Here is a 20,786-nt window from a genome sequence, read left to right on the forward strand (position 1 = left end):
AACTTTGAAATTTCAAAAGCTGTATTTTCCTACAGTAATAAAATAGACTTGTTGATGGACCTGAATGTTGCATCCCACAACCAATCTTAGCCATTCAGTAAGCAACTCAGTAGTTATTTATGAAAGTCTAAGTACATGCAATAACTGGGACATACACATACAAGGGTTGTCATTGTCTTTTAGGAGTTTATATTCTACATGGAGTGAGGGACAGAATACATCATGTAAATATACAGTTACCTATGTGATAATTTCAGGTAGGCTAGATCACCAACATAAGGAACTAAGGATAGTAATACCTGAGCCTTGAAGGAAACTTAAGAGTTCTAAGAAGAGAGAATATATACAAAAGCATGGGAGGTGGAAATAGAATATCAAGTAGGGAATAAAAAGTGTAACAATTTGATTGGAAAGGAGAGCATATGAAGGAGTAATGTGAAATAAACTTAGCTGCAGGATGATAAAATTCCTTAGTTATCACAACTTCCAAGTCTTACAGGGGTTGAAATATATACTGGTGGGAAGAAATACTTCACTGGTAAAACTAGATCACATCTCACTTCTTTAAAGAGACTAGTTTCATTCTTTGGGGATGAACTTAGAATAAATTATTCAGCTCCATCACTTCATCCTTTCTCTTTTGTTTTACATTCTTTCTATTCTCCAACTTTGCATCACAAAATCTTTCAATATTTTTCTTAAAGCATTTCATTCATTCTTTCAAAGCACATTTAATTCTCCTTGAAAATCAAGAGAATGGAAAATATTCTTTCAGTCCTTTCATCTTTTTTAGCAGAATGATCAAATTCATTTCGTATCCAGACTTTAATTAGTGCTAGAAGAAACAAATATAGAATGATCTCTATAGGCCCTGGGAAAATTCTTTTCCTCCAAATTTGCTGAAAACAGATCCTCAAGGTTTCTGTTGCTTTTGCAGATGTCATTTTCACCATGACAAACTGTGCCTTCTACACAAGGTTCATGGACAGTTTTCTAGCTTTTATCCCCCTTCAAAAATGTTGTTTGCTTAGATGTGTTTGACATGCAACTAGTACTTAACATGTTAATGTCATCAGAGGCCAAATTCTACTATCTTCTACAAGAAAATGTAATAAAGAATTTAAACTTCCAGTTACTTTTGTTATAAGGCATGCCTCTTCATGGAACCGAGATCTTATTTTTGCTTTTAAAGAGCTAAATGAGATACTGAGTAATACTGACTAATATTGAGCCTAAATATTGACATCATTTATCAATTATAAAATAACTTTCCAGTACATTTTCTAACATCAGGCTTTGGCCTAGTTCCAGAATCAAAGTTAAAAGAAGGATAAAGGAAACAATCTCAATCCTGTCATTTGGATAGTTGAATTATCCAAGACAGAAAACTTTTTCTTAAATAATTCTGCAGTCAAGAGACTTTATCTTGTTTTTGTCATACCACTACTTTCTCATAATGGTGGACAATATGTATCTTATGGATAAGAACTTATATGAATTGTACCTGTGATTTCATGGGTGTTATATACTTATAACAAAAACTTATGTTAACTTATAACTGAAAAAAAACCCCTCTCCCAAAGCAAGACTACTAATATACCTTCTCTTTGACTTGTAGTTTTCAAGAGTTGCCAAGAGAATTGGGAGATTAAGAGCCTTAACTAGGGTCACACAACTAGTTTTGTTTTAGAGGCAGTACATGATCTCAAGCTTTCTTGATTCTAAAACTGGCTCTTTATCTCTTACTCCATTCTTCTTCTTTTGGTTCCTGCTTATAATTCTTTCCATCCTCTATGACATGGACATGTAGAATAGCCATTTTTTTTCATAAAAATGTCATAACTGATTAGGTTCCTTCAAATTAAAATCTCAATTTTTCTAGGCCATTTTTAAATATCCTGTTTCCCTTCCTTTTATTTTTGTTACTTCTTTGAACCCTGATTTTCTATATCCTTCTAAAAGTATGGTAGCAAAATTGGATACTATCTATACATCAAGAAGTCCCCTTTAATCTCACAGGATAGAAGGTAAACTTGTTGGTGTCTGCTGATCAATCTTTTTATAATCTTTATTTACTATTTGGTGGCTTTTTATATGACCAATATATTTGTAACTCATAGTAAGCTTATCAGATATATAAAAAAGTATTTTCTGTTGTGTGATTGGGACTAATTAGGAACAGTTTGGGGAAACAATCTAGTATACCTTGACTGTCCTTCCTCAGAACTATCTGAACTTTTCTTTTACTGACACAATCTGATGGGTAGAGACCTGAAAGAGGCATCTCCTCCTGAAGGCACACTACTATATTGATGACATAATGTTATATGAATTTGTGATTTAGGCCCTGGATTGAATGGTGACACATATTAGGGACAAGGGGTAGGAAATTAAATTCAAGAAAATCTAGGATACAGCCCATTTGGTAAAGTTCTTGTGAATACAGCATCAGAACAATTCAAGAGTGCAGAATTACTGAAACTGGCTTCTCCACAATTCAAAAGTAAATCCAAGAAGCTTATTGTACATTTTGGATTTTGGAGAACTCACATTACCTATTACTGATAAACTTCGTTTATTAAGTCTTTTGCAAATTTGCTTCTTTTGAGTGGGGTACAGAACAGGCTTCAGCTCTAGAAGATCTAAAGAGTAGCCCCTGAACTCATATAATCCTGTGGAGTTCTTGTTTGAAGAATCCTACTTGATGGCAATCTCAAAACTCTCAGTAAAGATGAGTACAGTATTTATAAAGGACTCATGGAAGGAGGAGGGAAAGCTTCAGCAGAGACCTCTAAATACACAAAGATTTGTTATCAGCTCCCTAATCGGGGTTCTAAGAAGGGGAAGATATTAAATAGTAAGTCAGAGAAGACTAAGTGGGAAACTATACAGAGATAGCTTTGGTATCAACTTAGAACTCAGGACAGAGAGCATGTAAGAGGCTTATGACTTCTAAGCCATTTTAGCACCACCCCCGCTCAGGACGTGAGGGACACCTACCTCTCTTGATGTAGCTTTCCTGGTTACTTAAAAGAATAAAAAGTCTTATTCACATGTATTCTATGGCTCTCGGATTTGGTGGGTGTTTGAAGCTAAGAACTACTTGGGGCTATCTTTTCTATATTCTAGCTAAGTTAATTTTTTTTGTTAACTGGATTAATAAATGTTTTATTTCATTCTACCATCCAACTTAATCTAACAGAGGGCTGGAGTCAGGCCTATCCTTATCAGCACTCCATTTCAAAATGATGCTATTTCTGTTTAGGGCATCACCAACCTTTCAGTTTCCCAAGTTCTTAACTTTAATATTATTCTCTCTTTTTTTAAATTTTTATTTAATAATTATTTTATATTGACAGAATCCATGCCAGGGTAATTTTTTTTTTTTTTTTACAACATTATCCTTTGCACTCGTTTCTGTTCCAATTTTTTTCCCCTCCCTCCCTCCACCCCCTCCCCTAGACAGCAAGCAGTCCTTTATATGTTGGATATGTTGCAGTATATCCTAGATACAATATATGTTTGCAGAACCGAACAGTTCTTTTGTTGCATAGGGAGAATTGGATTCAGAAGGTATAAATAACCCGGGAAGAAAAACAAAAATGCAGATAGTTCACATTTGTTTCCCAGTGTTCTTTCTTTGGGTGTAGCTGCTTTTGTCCGTCATTTATCAATTGAAACTCAGTTAGGTCTCTTTGTCAAAGAAATCCACTTCCATCAAAATATGTCCTCATACAATATCGTTGTCGAAGTGTATAATGATCTCCTGGTTCTGCTCATTTCACTTAGCATCAGTTCATGTAAGTCTCGCCAGTCCTCTCTGTATTCATCCTGCTGGTCATTTCTTACAGAACAATAATATTCCATAACATTCATATACCACAATTTACTCAACCATTCTCCAATTGATGGGCATCCATTCATTTTCCAGTTTCTAGCCACTACAAATAGGGCTGCTACAAACATTTTGGCATATACAGGTCCCTTTCCCTTCTTTAGTATTTCTTTGGGATATAAGCTCAATAGAAACACTGCTGGATCAAAGGGTATGCACAATTTGATAATTTTTTGGGCATAATTCCAGATTGCTCTCCAGAATGGTTGGATTTGTTCACAACTCCATCAACAATGCATTAGTGTCCCAGTTTTCCCGCATCCCCTTCAACATTCATCATTATTTTTTCCTGTCATCTTAGCCAATCTGACAGGTGTGTAGTGGTATCTCAGAGTTGTCTTAATTTGCATTTCTCTGATCAATAATGATTTGGAACACTCTTTCATATGAGTGGTAATAGTTTCAATTTCATCATCTGAAAATTGTCTGTTCATATCCTTTGACCATTTATCAATTGGAGAATGGCTTGATTTCTTATAAATTTGAGTCAGTTCTCTATATATTTTGGAAATGAGGCCTTTATCAGAACCTTTAACTGTGAAGATGTTTTCCCAGTTTGTTGCTTCCCTTCTAATCTTGTTTGCATTAGTTTTCTTTGTACAAAGGCTTTTTAATTTGATGTAATCAAAATTTTCTATTTTGTGATCAGTAATGGTCTCTAGTTCATTTTGGTCACAAATTTCTTTCTCCTCCACAAGTCTGAGAGATAAACTATTCTATGTTTCTCTAATTTATTTATAATCTCGTTCTTTATGCCTAGGTCATGGACCCATTTTGATCTTATCTTGGTATATGGTGTTAAGTGTGGGTCCATGCCTAATTTCTGCCATACTAATTTCCAATTATCCCAGCAGTTTTTATCAAATAATGAATTCTTTTCCCAGAAGTTAGGGGCTTTGGGTTTGTCAAACACTAGATTGCTATAGTTGACTATTCTGTCTTGGGAACCTAACCTTTTCCACTGATCCACTAATGTATTTCTTAGCCAATACCAAATGGTTTTGGTGACTGCTGCTTTATAATATAATTTTAGATCAGGTACAGCTAGGCCACCTTCATTTGATTTTTTTTTTTCATTAATTCCCTTGAGATTCTCGACTTTTTATTGTTCCATATGAATTTTGTTGTTATTTTTTCTAGATCATTAAAATATTTTCTTGGAAGTCTGATTGATATAGCACTAAATAAATAGATTAGTTTAGGGAGTATTGTCATCTTTATTATGTTCGCTCGGCCGATCCAAGAGCACTTAATATTTTTCCAATTATTTAAGTCTGACTTTATTTGTGTGGAGACTTTTTTATAATTTTGCTCATATAATTCCTGACTTTCCTTTGGTAGATAGATTCCCAAATATTTTATGGTATCAACAGTTATTCTGAATGGAATTTCTCTTTGTATCTCTTGCTGTTGGGTTTTGTTGGTGATATATAAAAATGCTGAGGATTTATGGGGATTTATTTTGTAGCCAGCAACTTTGCTAAAATTATGAATTATTTCTAATAGCTTTTTAGTAGAATCTCTGGGGTTCTCTAGGTATACCATCATATCATCTGCAAAGAGTGATAGTTTGGTTTCCTCACTGCCTACTCTAATTCCTTTAATATCTTTCTCGACTCTTATTGCTGAGGCTAGTGTTTCTAATACGATATTAAATAATAATGGTGATAGTGGGCAACCTTGCTTCACTCCAGATCTTACTGGGAAAGGTTCCAGTTTTTCCCCATTGCATATGATGCTTACTGATGGTTTTAAATATATGCTCCTGACTATTTTAAGGAAAAGTCCATTTATTCCTATGCTCTCAAGTGTTTTTATTAGGAATGGATGTTGGACTTTATCAAATGCTTTTTTTGCATCTATTGAGATGATCATATGGTTTTTGTTTGTTTGGTTATTGATATAGTCAATTATGCTAATAGTTTTCCTAATATTGAACCAGCCCTGCATTCCTGGTATAAATCCTACTTGGTCATAGTGTATTATCCTGGTGACGATTTTCTGTAATCTTTTTGCTAATATTTTATTTAAGATTTTAGCATCAATATTCATTAGGGAGATTGGTCTATAATTTTCTTTCTCTGTTTTCAGCCTACCTGGTTTAGGTATCAGTACCATGTCTATGTCATAAAAGGAGTTTGGTAGGACTCCTTCAATCCCTATTTTTTCAAATAGTTTATTTAGCATTGGAGTTAATTGTTCTTTAAATGTTTGGTAGAATTCACATGTAAATCCATCTGGTCCTGGGGATTTTTTCTTAGGGAGTTGATTGATAGTTTGTTCTATTTCTTTTTCTGAGATGGGACTGTTTAGGATATTTACTTCTTCCTCTGTTAGTTTGGGCAAGCTATATTTTTGGAGGTATTTTTCTATTTCATTTAAGTTGTCGAATTTATTGGCATAAAGTTGGGCAAAGTAACTCCTAATTATTGCTCTAATTTCCTCTTCGTGAGTGGCGAGTTCTCCCTTTTCATTTTTAAGACTAACAATTTGATTTTCCTCTTTCCTTTTTTTAATCAGATTTACTAAGGGTTTGTCTATTTTGTTGTTTTTTTCATAGAACCAACTCTTAGTTTTATTAATCAATTCAATAGTTTTTTTACTTTCAATTTTATTGATCTCTCCTTTTATTTTTATAATTTCAAGTTTAGTATTTGACTGGGGGGTTTTTAATTTGTTCCTTTTCTAGCATTTTTAGTTGCAAAACCAATTCATTGACCTTCTCTTTCTCTATTTTATACAAATAGGCCTCTAGAGATATGAAATTTCCCCTTATTACCGCTTTGGCTGCATCCCATACATTTTGGTATGATGTCTCATTATTATCGTTTTCTTGGGTGAAGTTATTAATTATGTCTATGATTTGCTGTTTCACCCAATCATTCTTTAGTATGCGATTATTTAGTTTCCAATTATTTTTTGGTCTACTTCCCCCTGGTTTTTTGTTGAATGTAATTTTCATTGCATCGTGGTCTGAAAAGGATGCATTTACTATTTCTGCCTCACTACATTGAGTTTGAGGTTTTTATGTCCTAATATATGGTCAATTTTTGTATAGGTTCCATGAACTGCTGAAAAGAAAGTGTATTCCTTTCTGTCTCCATTACATTTTCTCCAGAGATCTATCATATCTAACTTTTCTAGTATTCTATTTACCTCTTTGACTTCTTTCTTATTTATTTTGTGGTTTGATTTATCTAATTCTGAGAGTGCAAGGTTAAGATCTCCCACTATTATAGTTTTACTGTCTATTTCTTCTTGCAGTTCTCTTAATTTCTCTTTTAAGAATTTAGATGCTATACCACTTGGTGCATATATGTTTAATATAGATAGTGCTTCATTATCCATGCTACCCTTTAGCAAGATATAGTGCCCTTCCTTATCTCTTTTAATTAGATCAATTTTTGCTTTAGCTTGATCTGAGATCAGGATGGCTACCCCTGCTTTTTTGACTTCACCTGAAGCATAGTAAGTTTTGCTCCAACCTTTTACCTTGATCCTGCATGTATCTCCCCGCTTCAGGTGTGTTTCCTGTAAACAACATATTGTAGGATTCTGGCTTTTAATCCATTCTGCTAACCGCTTCCTCTTTATGGGGGAGTTTACCCCGTTAGAATGACCAATTCTGTATTACTTGCCATCTTGTTAACCCCGGTTTATGCTTTTCTCCCTTCTTTCCCCTTTCCCCCCTTCCCAGTATTAAGCTTGTGAGCACCACTTGCTTCTCACAGCTCTCCCTTTTTAGTATCCCTCCCCCCGCCTTAGAGTTCCTCCCCCATCTTACCCCTTTCCCTCCCAGTTTCCGTATTCCCTTCCGCTTAGCTTATTCCTTCCCTTTTCACTTTTCCCTTCTCACTTTTCAATGAGGTGGGAGAAGTTTCACCATAGATTGAATATGTCTTAAGATTTTTCACTTAAAGCCAATTCTGAAGGCAGTAAGATACGCACTATATTCATCCCCCTCCATTCTTTCTCTCAGATATAATAGGTTTCCTATGCCTCTTCATGAGATGTACTACCCCCACTTTACCCTTTTTCTGATACAATGTCCTTTCCACATCAATTTCTAGAACAAGGTATACATGTATTCTTTATACATCTATATAGTTGAAATATAGTTCCCAAGATTAATCTTTACCTTTTTAGATTTCTCTTGAGTTCTATATTTGTAGATTAAACTTTTTGTTAAGTTCTGGCTTTTTCATCAGAAATAGATGAAATTCGCTTACTTTGTTGAATGTCCATCTTCTTCCCTGGAAAAAGATGCTCATTCTCGCTGGGTAAGTTATTTTTGTTTGCATACCAAGTTCCTTAGCCTTTCGGAATATCATATTCCAGGCCCTTCGATCTTTTAATGTGGATGCTGCCAGATCCTGGGTGATCCTTATTGTGGCTCCTTGATACTTGAATTGGGTTTTTCTAGCCGCTTGCAGTATTTTTTCCTTTGTCTGAGGGTTCTGGCATTTGGCCACTATATTCCTTGGTGTTTTGATTTTAGGATCCCTTTCAGTGGGTGTTTATTTTTTCCTCTGTTCCTATGACTTCTGGGCAGTTCTCTTTGATAATTTCCTGGAAAATAGTGTCCAGGCTCTTTTTTTCATCATGTTTTTCTGGAAGTCCAATGATTCTCAGATTGTCTCTCCTGGATCTGTTTTCCAGGTCTGTTGTCTTCCCCAGAAGGTATTTCACATTCTTTTCCATTGTTTGATTTTTTTGGATTTGCTCGACTGATTCTTCTTGTCTCCTCGAGTCATTCAATTCCAATTGTTCAATTCTGATTTTCAGTGAAGTATTTTCTTCACTCACTTTTAAAAAATCTTTTTCTAATTGTCCCATTGAGTTCTTTTGTTCTGTGGAATTTTTTTCCATTTCGCCAATTTCGTTTTCCAGTTCACCAATCCTATTTTTCAAGGATTTTACTTCTTTATCCACTCTCTCTTTAACTGACTTCTCCAGGCTCTTTTGCCAAGCCTCCCTCTCCTTTTCTCATTTTTCTTCTAGCTCCCTTGTGAGAGCCTTTTTAATTACTTCTATGAGGTTCATTTGTGCTGAGGAACAGATGATCTCCTCCTTTGGGGATTCACCTGGGGACTGTCTGTTTTTAGTCTCCTCAGGATTTAGAGTCTGCTCTCTATCTGTGTAGAAGCTGTCAAGGGTTAAAGTCCTCTTCAGTTTCTAGCTCATTCTGTCTAATAATCAAAGACAAACTAGCAAAGAAAAACAGAAAAAACTGGAGTCTTTCTTTGGGGGAAGGGCTGGGTGGTGTTACCGAGCTTCCTCTACAGACTGCGGGGGCAGCAGTGAGGCACTAGCAGGACTGTGCTGCGCCTGCGCTCTGAGATCCCATAGCGTGCTGAGTCACTGTTGGGGGGGAAAAGAGGGGGCGGCCAGGTCCAGAGAGACTCCAGCTGTTTGGGGTTGTATTCTTCAACCCCGGTGTTTTTAGCTTCTCTGCTGGGCTGCTGACTTGCTGCCGGAGCAAAGTATCTAATCCTGTAGCGAAGCTCTCCCCGCAGAGATGGCTGCGATCACTCCCCACCCTCTCTCCAGTTTGCTCCCGTGCTCTCACTGCTGCTGCCTGCCGCCTGCGCCCGATCTAAAACCGTCCCAGCCCTCCAGTAAAGACAGACCTTTCTTGGCGCATCTCAAGGATGGCTTCTCTTGGTAACTATTTGTGGGTTTTTTTTCAGTCAAGCATTAATTCAGAGGCTTGTAATGAAATGGATAGTGAGAGAAAGTGTGGAGCTACACAGCTGTGTGCCTCCTCTCCGCCATCTTAACCTGAAGTCCATATTATTCTCTACAACAACTCTGTCATTTGGCTGCTTCTCTCTATTCATCCAAACACCATTTTAGTTTAGGATATCACCTCAAGCCTAGACGTTGCAATTAGCTCCTATTGAGCTTCCTGCCTTAAGTTTCCTCGCCTGAAATATCCTCTGCACTACGGGCAAAGTAAATTTCCTAAAGCACAAGTCTGAACATGTCATTCTCCTCAAAATCTAATGGCTTCCTGCTGCTTCAAAGATCAAATATATCTCATCTGCTTGGCATTTAAAGTTCTTCATATCCTAATTTTAACTTACATTTCCATTATACATTATTTGCCTTCTCACATTCCATGGCATATATTTTTTGCTGTTGCTCAATGGACATTCCAATTCCTCCTTCTGTTCCTTTTCACTAGTTGTCGTCCATGCCAGAAATATGCTCCCTTTTCACCTCCCCCCTCTTAGAATACCTTGTTTGTTAAAAATCTGCTTAAATGTTGCTGTAAAAAAAATTTATTTTTATTTCTTTATCTTTTTTTTTATTATAGCTTTTTATATACAAAACATATGCATGGGTAATTTTTCAACATTGACCCTTGCAGAAACTTCTGTTTCAACTTTTCTCCTTCTTCCCCCCACCCCTTCCCCTATATGGCAGGTAGTCCCATACATGTTAAATATATTAAAGTATATGTTAAATACAATATATGTATACATATTTATACAGTTATTTTGTTGCACAAGAAAGATTGGTTAAATGTTGCTTTTCATATAAAACTTATAGCTGCTAATGTCATATCTCCAAAATTACCTTGTATTTATTTTGTCTACAAAGAAAAATTATCTTCTCTTGAGAGAATGTAAGATTCTAGAGGGCATGACCTATTTATTTTATTTTTGCCTCTGTAGCCTTCATAATAAACACAGTATGCCTAACACACAGATTCTTAATAAATATTTCTTGGATTAATTCACTCTTTACAGTGATTCACTTTAAAAACCTATTCAATAGAAAACTTTTTTTAATCTTAAGGACACCATTTTGTACTTGTCTCTACTGAAATTTATCCCCATTTAAAACAGTGGTTTTCTATATTTGTTGAGGTAAATAAAGATCATTTGTAGACTTTATGAACAAATTCTTTAGGATTTATCAAAATCATCAAAAATAGATAATGAACAGAATGAGAATTTGAATGATCCCCATTAAGAAACACCATATGCTTTCTTATGAGATTACTGGTAGATATTTTATTGTGGATTCCATGAACTTAAGTTTTACTATAAATTCAGTTAGGAATACCAAAAAACAGTATAATTATAGATCACAATTTACATGTCAAACTACTATTTAATAAAAAAAAATGTATCCAATATAATGTAAACTATTCTTTTCATACAATTAGCAAATTGATGGTACAATTTATACTAAGGGCAGAGTATTCTGTGTCTTAAGGGAAATCAAGATATGTCCCTTTATGATATCATACTTGTATTCAATGTTTATGTTCTATAATTCTAGGGCTCATTAATTTTTTTGTACCAGATCCCAAAGTGAGACAAGAAAATGAACCCAATTGTGTGTGTACCAAACTTGGCACTGTGAGATTGCTACAGACAACTTATAGTAGATACTTTGGAGGATAGATTACTGTCTCTTTTTAAACAAAACTAGTGTTAAATATGGTGAAATTAAACCTAGAAAATGTATAAAAATGATAGTAGAAAAAAGCTGTAGCAAGAAATCATGTTAAGTATACCACAACATGGTTAAAATTAAGTTTCTTATTTATACAAGTACAAATGAGATGCAAAACAACACTGCTATGATTCCTATGTTCATCGTCAGCACACTATGCAGTTTAATGAGAAGTAACAGACATGTTGTACTATGCAAGAAATAGGAAACCCTACATTAAAATTATTTTTATTGTAAAATTATAATAATAAAGAACCCTATATTAAAATGTATACCATTATTTATACAGTTATTTATCCTTAGAACTAACTCAATGATATTCTTATCTATAAAAAGAGTTTGAAGATTGTGATTTTTCTACAAACAGGAATAAAAACATATTGTTTTTTCCCTTACCTCCACTTTTGAGAAGATAACGATTAACATCCTGTATTGTTGTATTAATTGTAGGTCCAGTAGGGACACTTCCTGGAGTGACATCAGGATCATTTTCAGGGTCAATATTCTGAAGTCCTTTCCATGGCACTCCAGGATGGAATTCTGTTTATGACAACCAAAGTAAGAATCTAAATAATCTAGTAATGTCATTACTTTTACAGTCCTATAAATGTTAAATATGTTGCAGTATATCCTAGATACAATACATATTTGGCACAATTTTCTAATCACATTTGGTATCTTATTCTAGTCATGGGATCATTGGATCAAAGGATATATAAAATTCAGTGACTTCTTGAAAAGACTGTAAATTGTTTTCTAGAATGCTTATACAACAATTCTGACATTCACCCACAGTAAGGCCCATTTTTCTATTGCCATTACAAAACTATTCGTATATGTTAGCTTTGCCACTTTTATGGTATGAAGTGACACCTGCACTGCTTTGATTTAATTTCTCTAGTCATTAGTGATTTGAAGCATTTTTTCATGATTGTTAAATGTAACTTTTCTTTAGAAAAACTGTACTCATATAATTTTTTACTTATCTACTGGGAAATGGTCCTTGTTCATGTGTCTATGTATCAGTTTCCTAATATCTTGAACATCAGTTTCATCTAAGAAACTTGATAGGAATATTTCTGCTCAACATAACAGTTTCTCTTCTTAGTTAAGTTTATTTTATCTATGCAAAAATTTTTTCATTTATTTAATTAAAATGATCTATTTTGGCTTTTATAATCACTTTTATCCCTCACTATAAAAAAGAATTTCTAGTTGTTAAAGATACCTCCTTCCATTCTTCTTTGTTTTCTGATGAGATGTTTCCTATTTAGGTATAATATTTATATACCATACAAGATACTGATCTAAATTTAATTTCTGTAAAATTATTTTTTAGTCTTCCCAGATGTTCTTGGTAAATGCGAAATCCTTCCTTCAGTTGTGCATAGCCTTGACTATCAAATTCTGGACTGTTATATTGGACTCCTTTTGGTACCACATTTGTCTAGTGTATATAACTAAAGCAATTTTTCATAGCTACTAATCAGGTTTTTTGGTGCATTTCAGAGTTTTTTCATTAACTGATGAATCCTATGGAAATAAACAGTACTTGTCTCATAGATATAAGCTTACAGCAGCTTTAAATAAGAATTACATATAGTGGACAGAATAAATATTTTCATGAGCTTTGCTGATCTTTATCAGTGACATTTATGTTAATTCTTATTTAAATTGATTTATTATAGTATTATTACTCAAAGAGTATAAAGTAAGGCCTACAGTCTCAAAATCTAGCAAAGAAATTCCCATGAAAACTCAAGAGTTAACAGAATATCAACATTTACATCTTCTCTGGGCTTTTTTTGTGTTTTCGTTAGTGTACAGGATTCTTGGCATTGAATCCCCTTCATTGATATAGACAAGCAATTAATCTGTAATTTAAAGTCATAGATACTTGGGGCAGTGCTGTAAGACTCAAACAGAAACAAATCTTTATCTGCTCATGCTGATTTAGAAAATCAAAAATTGACATTATTTGTATTGCATTTTTATTTTGTTAAGATATTGCTTAATTATGTTTTAATCTGGTTCAGCCATACTCAGGAAGTCTGTAGCCACATGGGGCCCAAGAGCTATGATTCTGATACCTCTGACCTGGGACACTAACGGTCTGTGACCTACCTATTGTAATCAAGTTAGTATGTGTAAGAGGTAGGTCTTGAATATAGTTTTCTCTAATCTGTACTTTATATTAGCTCTTATTAGATCCTACTGTATGAAATATATATATATATATATATATATATATAAACCCTTATTTTACCTGGTGGCCAGTTAATGCTGGAACCATTTGAGATTTTATCATTATCAGATTTGGCACGTGACCAGCTGTGGGGAACGGCTACAGGAGGGCTGGCTGGTGATTCGCTGTTTTGGATTAAATCATACCGGCCATAAGAATCATCAATGGAGGACTTACCTGGAGGCCCAATGCTTAAGCCTCCAGGGATAGCACCTGTAGTGAGAAACAAAAAACAGAAGAACCAAATAAATATGTTACACAAGTGGTAAACCCCAAAATTTATACTGAGGTCTCTGATTTGCACTATGCTAAGCATAAGCTATACTAAGAAAGCGAAAAGCTAGTACTGGCTCTCTAGAACACAGTTTAGTTGATGAGACAATATGCAAATAGTTATGTATAAACAAGGATAAGTGAGAGATAATCAATAGTGGGAAGATTCTAATATCAGGGAAAAATAAGGAAAGATGTCTTAAAGAAGATGGGATTTAAGCTAGAACTTGAAGGATGCAAGAGAAGACAGAAGGTAGAATAGAAAAAGAAAAACATTTTAAGCATGCATGGGGAGATAGCCAGTAAAAATTCATAGGAGATTTTTTGATAAAATATGAGGCAAGATTCTCAGCTGAGATGGTTATTTATATACCTATTTTATATGCCTATAAACCTGGGGTCATGCAAAAAATTTTCAGGTGAAAAGGGGATACGAGAAGAAAGCGTTTAAGAAGCCCTGATATGACATAAGTTTCTCCAACTCTGGTTGGCAGCATTATGTGTAGGAGAGCAGGCATGGTGGGAGAAATCCAAGGCCGAGACTTGACCCTCCTTCAATGACATTTAATCAAACATGATTGAGTAGTCAGATACCACTTGTTCTGGGAAAGTAAGTTAAAAAAATTAATTCAAGTACTGCAAGTTTGTATATTTTAACTGTTTTCTAAAATATGTTATTTCTATGCTTCAATATGTACATACACAATACTCAAGTGTATCTATGATTCATTTCTTCCATTTTAATGAAGATCATAGCACAGTCTTTGCCTGTCCATCGAGTGCAGTTCATCCATATCTTCTCTAGATCATACACGTACTCAATTGTAATCTCTCTAAAATGTAATGTTCTCTGTTGAAATTTTCTTGGGGTCTCTGGAGGCAGCCTTCGTTTCAGTTCATTAATCACCACAAGTACAGCCAGGGCTTAAAGTCAAAATTCTTTATTATCTCTTTCAAAGTCTTGTCTCTTTTCCTAGAGCCCGATTAGCTTTCTTAGAGGCCTATCTCTCTCCTTGGTTCTGAGAGCTTGAGCTCCTGCCACCAGTTCTTTGTGTTCTCTGCCTTTGCCAGCTTCTTGAGGTTCTCCTGAATGTGTCTGTTTCTGTGGGGGAGGCAGGAGCACCACCACCATGGTCTCTATCTTCCAGTTCTGATTTTGGCTGAGTTTATCCGAGCTTACATGCTTTCTCATCATAGTTGTGAATCTTGTGGAACTCTATTAAATACTAAGTACATGTACTGAACTAGAGAACTATTAAGTACTCTGCTAAACAGCCATCGTCTCTTATCAATTCCACTGACTTAGCACCTTGTAAGAATCCTTCGTTTCGAGTTCAGAATTCTGGCCCATAATACTAGATGACATCCTTTAGTACAGTTGTTTTTCTAAATTCTTAATTCACAGTAGCCTGTATATAATATTTATAATACACATCAAATGATACTCGTTTTTGACTCTGTGGAAATTGCTGTGTTTCACTATTTAAAATCATGTAACATCACCAATAGATTACTGGGATGAGTCTATCTGTGTTCTTAGAAGTCTGAGGTTGTTAAAGGAGCTTTGGAATTTCTTGGAGGCAATCCAACTTGCTATTTTTTCCCTACTTAATTCTAGTTCTAATAATTTTTACTGCATACACACACACACACACATACACACACACACACACTTCATTAAAATCTTGTTCACTTAAAAGATTGCATATCAAAATCAAATCTAGGTAACATACATTCTTCATCCATTTGCTATTTTATAGTCTATAACAGTCATGTATCTCTTTTAGGAAGCTTTGCAATTTGGAGGGACTTGCTACAACCAGTATGAGGCATGATGAAAAATGCTCCCTGCCTCCATTAAAAGAACAGATGGCATCTCAATACAAATTGAAGCTTTTTCCATTTCTTTCTTAAGTTTAAATTTTCTTTGATGAAATGACTAACATGGAAATGTTATACATGACTCCACATGTATAACCTGTATCAGACTGCTTAAACTTCAGGGAATGGGAGCCAGGGACAGAGGAAGAGATGGAATTTGGAACTCAAAACATTAAAAAAACAAACAAACCCTGAATGCCAAAACTTGTTTTTATATGTAATTGGAGAAAAAATAAAATATTATTTAAGAAAACTCATTACCTACTAAAGCATAAATCTGACTAAGTCATTCTCCTACTCAAGATAGTTTGAGTTATTAAAATCTTGGTTCACAATGTCTTTTATATATTTCTTTTTCTCTTCACTCATGTAGCAATCAGACTCTAATTATCTCTTGTCTGTTAAAAAAAAAAAGCCTCTTTTCCTTGCTTTAAGTTTCTCTCTAATACAATCCATTCTGCACTCAATTGCTCAGATCACTTTAGGAAAAATGATTTTCCTAAAGAGCAAGTCTGACCATGTTATTTATCTTATCTAATAAGCTCCAGTGGCCTCTTATTCCCTCTAGGATCAAAAGTCCTCTGTTTGGCATTTATATTCATCAAGAAGCTCACACCTAAACTATTCAATATTGTATGTTCTTCCTCTCCATACATTGTAAAATTCACATAAATTGCCCTACCTAGTACTCCCTGTGCACAAATCTCTACCTCTTGACTCTGTTGTCTACACTGATTGTCTCTATGCCTGGAATATTTTTTCCCCTAATTTCTGCCTTTCAGTTTCCTTGAAGACTTGGCTCAAATCATAGGATGCCTTTTCATATGTCCCTTGTTACTGGTGAATTCCCCCTGGGATTACCTTCCATTTAACTCTGTATCTAGTAAGTACATAGTTATTTATGTTTTGCCTTCCATTAGAATATAAGCTCCTCGAGGGCAAGGACTGCTTTTGCTTTTATTTATCTCTCTAGCACTTCACATGGTACCAGCACATTCTAAGTACTTAATAAATGCTTGTACACTGACAATTGGAAAATACTTTCTCTGCTTGATTCTGCCCTTTAGAATCCCTTATTTCCTTCAAAGTCAGCTCAAGAACTACTTTCTGCACAAAGACTTTCCTAATCTCAATTGCTAATATACTGCCCCCATCACCTTGTATTGATTTTGTATATATAAGAATATACATACATATATGAATACGTAAAAACACACACACATATACATGTAAATGCTTGTTGATTTTTTATCTCTTCAGTTTAATTGGTGATGGTAAAGATTTTGTTTTTTAATGAAATATCTCTAGGAAAAGCAGCCTGTTCTCTTCTAATACTCTTGCTAAAAAATGTCATCAATGTGTATAGAAATAACTAAAATATATATTATTATATAAAAGGAAGCAAGAATAAAGAAGATTGGCCAATAGTTTTTATAATTTTAGTCAAAAATTTTGTTTGCTATTAATAAGGTCTGAATTTTTCCCATGCTTTTGGTATCTTCTAAAATATGGCAATTTGATTTTTTTAGATACCTTGTGATCTCCCAATGACATTGGTAACTGTGTCATCTCCAGAATAGATGTATTTAGGATGACTTTGGGTGTCTCAGCAAACTTTCTTAAATTGGTTTTAACTTTTATTACTGTTCATTATTTCCTGAGGCAACACTGTTCTACCATCTTTTTCTTCAAGTATCAACAATATATTTTATCTTATAAAGTGATGCTGCTTTTAGCTTTCTATTTATCTAGGAAATTAAAGGTTCGTATTTTTAAGCTCTTGATTACATTATTACCAATATATTTATATCAATTAAGCTTCTATATGAAATTATTATAATCTGAGTCTGTTTTTTTAGATCCATTACTCATTTTCCCTTATTAGGAACTTGTCTGAATGGATGGGAACTAAGTCTTCAATTAATTTTTTTTCATGATTTTCTAGCTTTGTCTGATTTTTAACATTTTTCTCTAATTAGTATATTCAATTTAATCAGTAATCAACTGTCTATAATCAACTCAGGTGCTTCAGGAATGACTCCCACATGAATTAATGAGTCATTTTTTTATCTGAATACATAATCTTGTTTTTTTTTGGTCTATTGTTTGTGCTTACTGTGTCTACTGCTTACTGGTTCTTTTCTTGAATAAAATATTTTTAACATGTAGATACAAGGTTTCTGTGCAGTTGATAAATCTTTGCCTTCTTTTTCATTTATTATTCCAAACCCATGTTTTACAATATATAAATATTTACAATTTATATTGAAGTCACCAAATATCAAAGTGTATATATATCTATTTAATTTAATTTGGAGGCTCTAAATGAGCCACTAAATTTTTTGTGGAATTACTTTATTCTTCATTATTTCCATAGCTGTTGGTTTATAAATTGCAATTATTTTCATGGTGGTATTTTTGAAAATGTTTATAAATATGAAAGCCGAGAAGTACCATGAAATAATGTTTCTTGATGCTTTTGGGTATGTAATAAAATCCACATTGTCAATTCCTTTATAGGCCTTTCCAATGAAAGGACTTTTCTGTGAGCCCTTCTTCCATTTAGTCATAACACTATCATTTCCTCAGGTTTTGCTTATAGTGAGAACATGAAGACTGATATTTTCCCCACTCAATAGTATTTTATTTTTTCCAATTATGATTCAATTCTTATAGTCAAATGGATATTCATTCACTCATTACCGGACAATGGATCTCACATTTAAAGTAATAATCAAATTAAAATTTATAGACAGATAAAGATCACGGGATTTTTAGCACCAGGATTGAGGACTACTTTGTATTTTTCTTTCTTGGGATGTCATGGCCAAAGAATTGATAGCCTTCTTTATTGAGCCTTTTTGTACTTATTTTATAAGGCTTATAATTGCATAGTGGATTTGATTTGATTCCTTGGATAGTCCTGGAAACCTTCCCATTAGGGTACAACCTGTGAGAACTTATGCTCTACTGGTGGCATAGCCTTAGAAAACTCAGGGTCACTTCTATGCTATGATAAGGTCCTGAGTTACAACTTTTTGGAAGCATATATAACAATAGTAATAAAAACCACACACGTTTCTGATGAAACATACCATGCTTGCTAAGATTCTGATCAAGTGGAGAAGCAGCACTGGATAAATTATCCATTGAATTGGGGTGAGTCCACTGAGGAAGGCGAGACTGAGACTGAGAGGTGTCCTTCACTGATAAACCACCAGTAATGTCCATGCTGTTTACATTCATGTTTGGATTCAGTCCAGCTGTAATTGAAAGTATATTATAAATATTTCCTATCAAGAGAAAGTCTGAGTTTGAAATTATCTTAGTTTTACTTTAAATTTTTTTTGGGAATACTTCATGGTTTCAACTCAAATCTATAATTGATAAAAAAAAAGAAACTGAACAAGGAATACTTAAGTTTTACCTGTAGCTTCACTCAATGGAATTAAATTGTAAATATGTTCATTCTTTTCAACATTCATAACCTTAACATCTAAGGTTAACCCTAATAAGCATCTTCTGTTACCAGGATGATACATTTTTAGAAAAGCAAATACCGAAAATGTAGAATTATTTTTAATATTCTTTTTTCTGATTTGTTTTCAACATTTACTTTTATAAGATTTTGATTTATTTTTTCCTCCTCTCTCTTTCCCCCACCCCCTCCCCAAGATGGCAAGCAATATGATGTAGATCGTACCTGTGCAATCATATTAAACATATTTTCAAATACATAGAATTCTTAAGACAGAATGGAATTGTGCTAGGTACCTACAGGTGGCTATATGATTGGATTCAGGAAAACAACTTTTGTAGAACTAGACATCCAACCAACTGCCACCTACTGAGCAGGCAAGCCACGTTAGGTTGGCTCACCAAAATACTCAGAGTAAGAGACAGCTTGTGATAGGCAAGTCAAATAACTATCAACCTTTGTTGAGATCTGGATGTAGACATCCCAGGACTCTGAACCCAAGAGCTTAGGAGAATAGCAGTGCCTCTCGGACCACTGGCCATGCTCCATCACTGAAGAGAAAAATCATTTCAGGATGTGTATCCAACTGTCTCACCATCATCAATACCAAATGCTGACCTTCTGTCACCAAAGTGCAGATAAGACCAAAAGCCGTGGAGTAATAGCATAAGGCCCATAGAACTATCATTCTGAAAAGTAAGTCTTGGTGGAGTTGTGACTTGGTAAGTGCTTTCACGAACACTTAAAACCAAAGTCATTTCCTTCCTAGAAATGAAGGTTCCTCCCACCGAACTCATCTGCACTGTTAAATGGTCCAATACCAAAAATTGATGTCATTTTATCAGAGATAATTACATTAAAGATATTGCATTATGATAAGGATCATGAGACCTTTTAGAAAGTAGCACAGTGGGTAAAACTTTGGCCTGGAATGAGGAAGACCTAAGTTCAAATTCAGTTTGAGAAACAACTGTCTAGCTGTAGGAGTCTAGGTAAGTCACTTAACATCTGTTTGTCTCAGTTTCCTTAACTGTAAAATGGGAAATAAAAATAGCACCTACCTCAGTGTTCTTGTGAGGATCAAATTAAATATTTGTAAAAGTGTTTGGCATAATGCCTAGCAAGTATCAATGTTTATTTTCTTCTTCTTCTTTTCCATCTGGCTTGCAGCTTTGAAACCTTATCTATTTGTTGTCTCTACCATTAGAATGTGAACTTCTTAAAAGCAGGGACTATTCTACTTTGCTTTGCATACAGTAAGCATTAAGTACATGCTTTTTCATTCATTTATTCTTTTATTTACTCACACATCTACCTTCTAAAGTAGGGAGAGATGTCAAGTTGAGAAGAAAAGCTGTAAAAGTATAAGAGCAAACATCCACAAGCAGTCTAAATATAAATGATAGTTTTTAAGAAGGAACATACATAGGTAAGTGATGTAAATGTTATACAAATTCCAGGCAGAACACTATTCTTTAAGAGAGAAAATCATTCTCTATCAACGCTCTATCAATCAATGCTCTATCAACTGTACCATCTAGTTG

The 20,786-nt window shown here is 34.4% G+C and overlaps 1 protein-coding gene across 14 annotated transcripts in view; it reads right to left on the reverse strand.

Moving 5' to 3' along the window:
• The window catches only part of TNRC6C (trinucleotide repeat containing adaptor 6C), a 281,153-nt gene that overhangs the window by 13,741 nt on the left and 246,626 nt on the right, over positions 1-20,786 (reverse strand). For all 14 annotated transcript variants that reach the window (XM_051995504.1, XM_051995503.1, XM_051995502.1 and 11 more), the window contains 3 exons: positions 18,860-19,027; positions 13,632-13,823; positions 11,762-11,905 (listed from right to left, as the gene is read on the reverse strand). In XM_051995504.1, the coding sequence (XP_051851464.1) occupies positions 11,762-11,905; positions 13,632-13,823; positions 18,860-19,027 (504 nt within the window). The remainder of the gene's footprint in view (positions 1-11,761; positions 11,906-13,631; positions 13,824-18,859; positions 19,028-20,786) is intronic.

This window comes from Antechinus flavipes, chromosome 4, assembly GCF_016432865.1.
Source record: "Antechinus flavipes isolate AdamAnt ecotype Samford, QLD, Australia chromosome 4, AdamAnt_v2, whole genome shotgun sequence".
Lineage (NCBI taxonomy): Eukaryota > Metazoa > Chordata > Mammalia > Dasyuromorphia > Dasyuridae > Antechinus > Antechinus flavipes.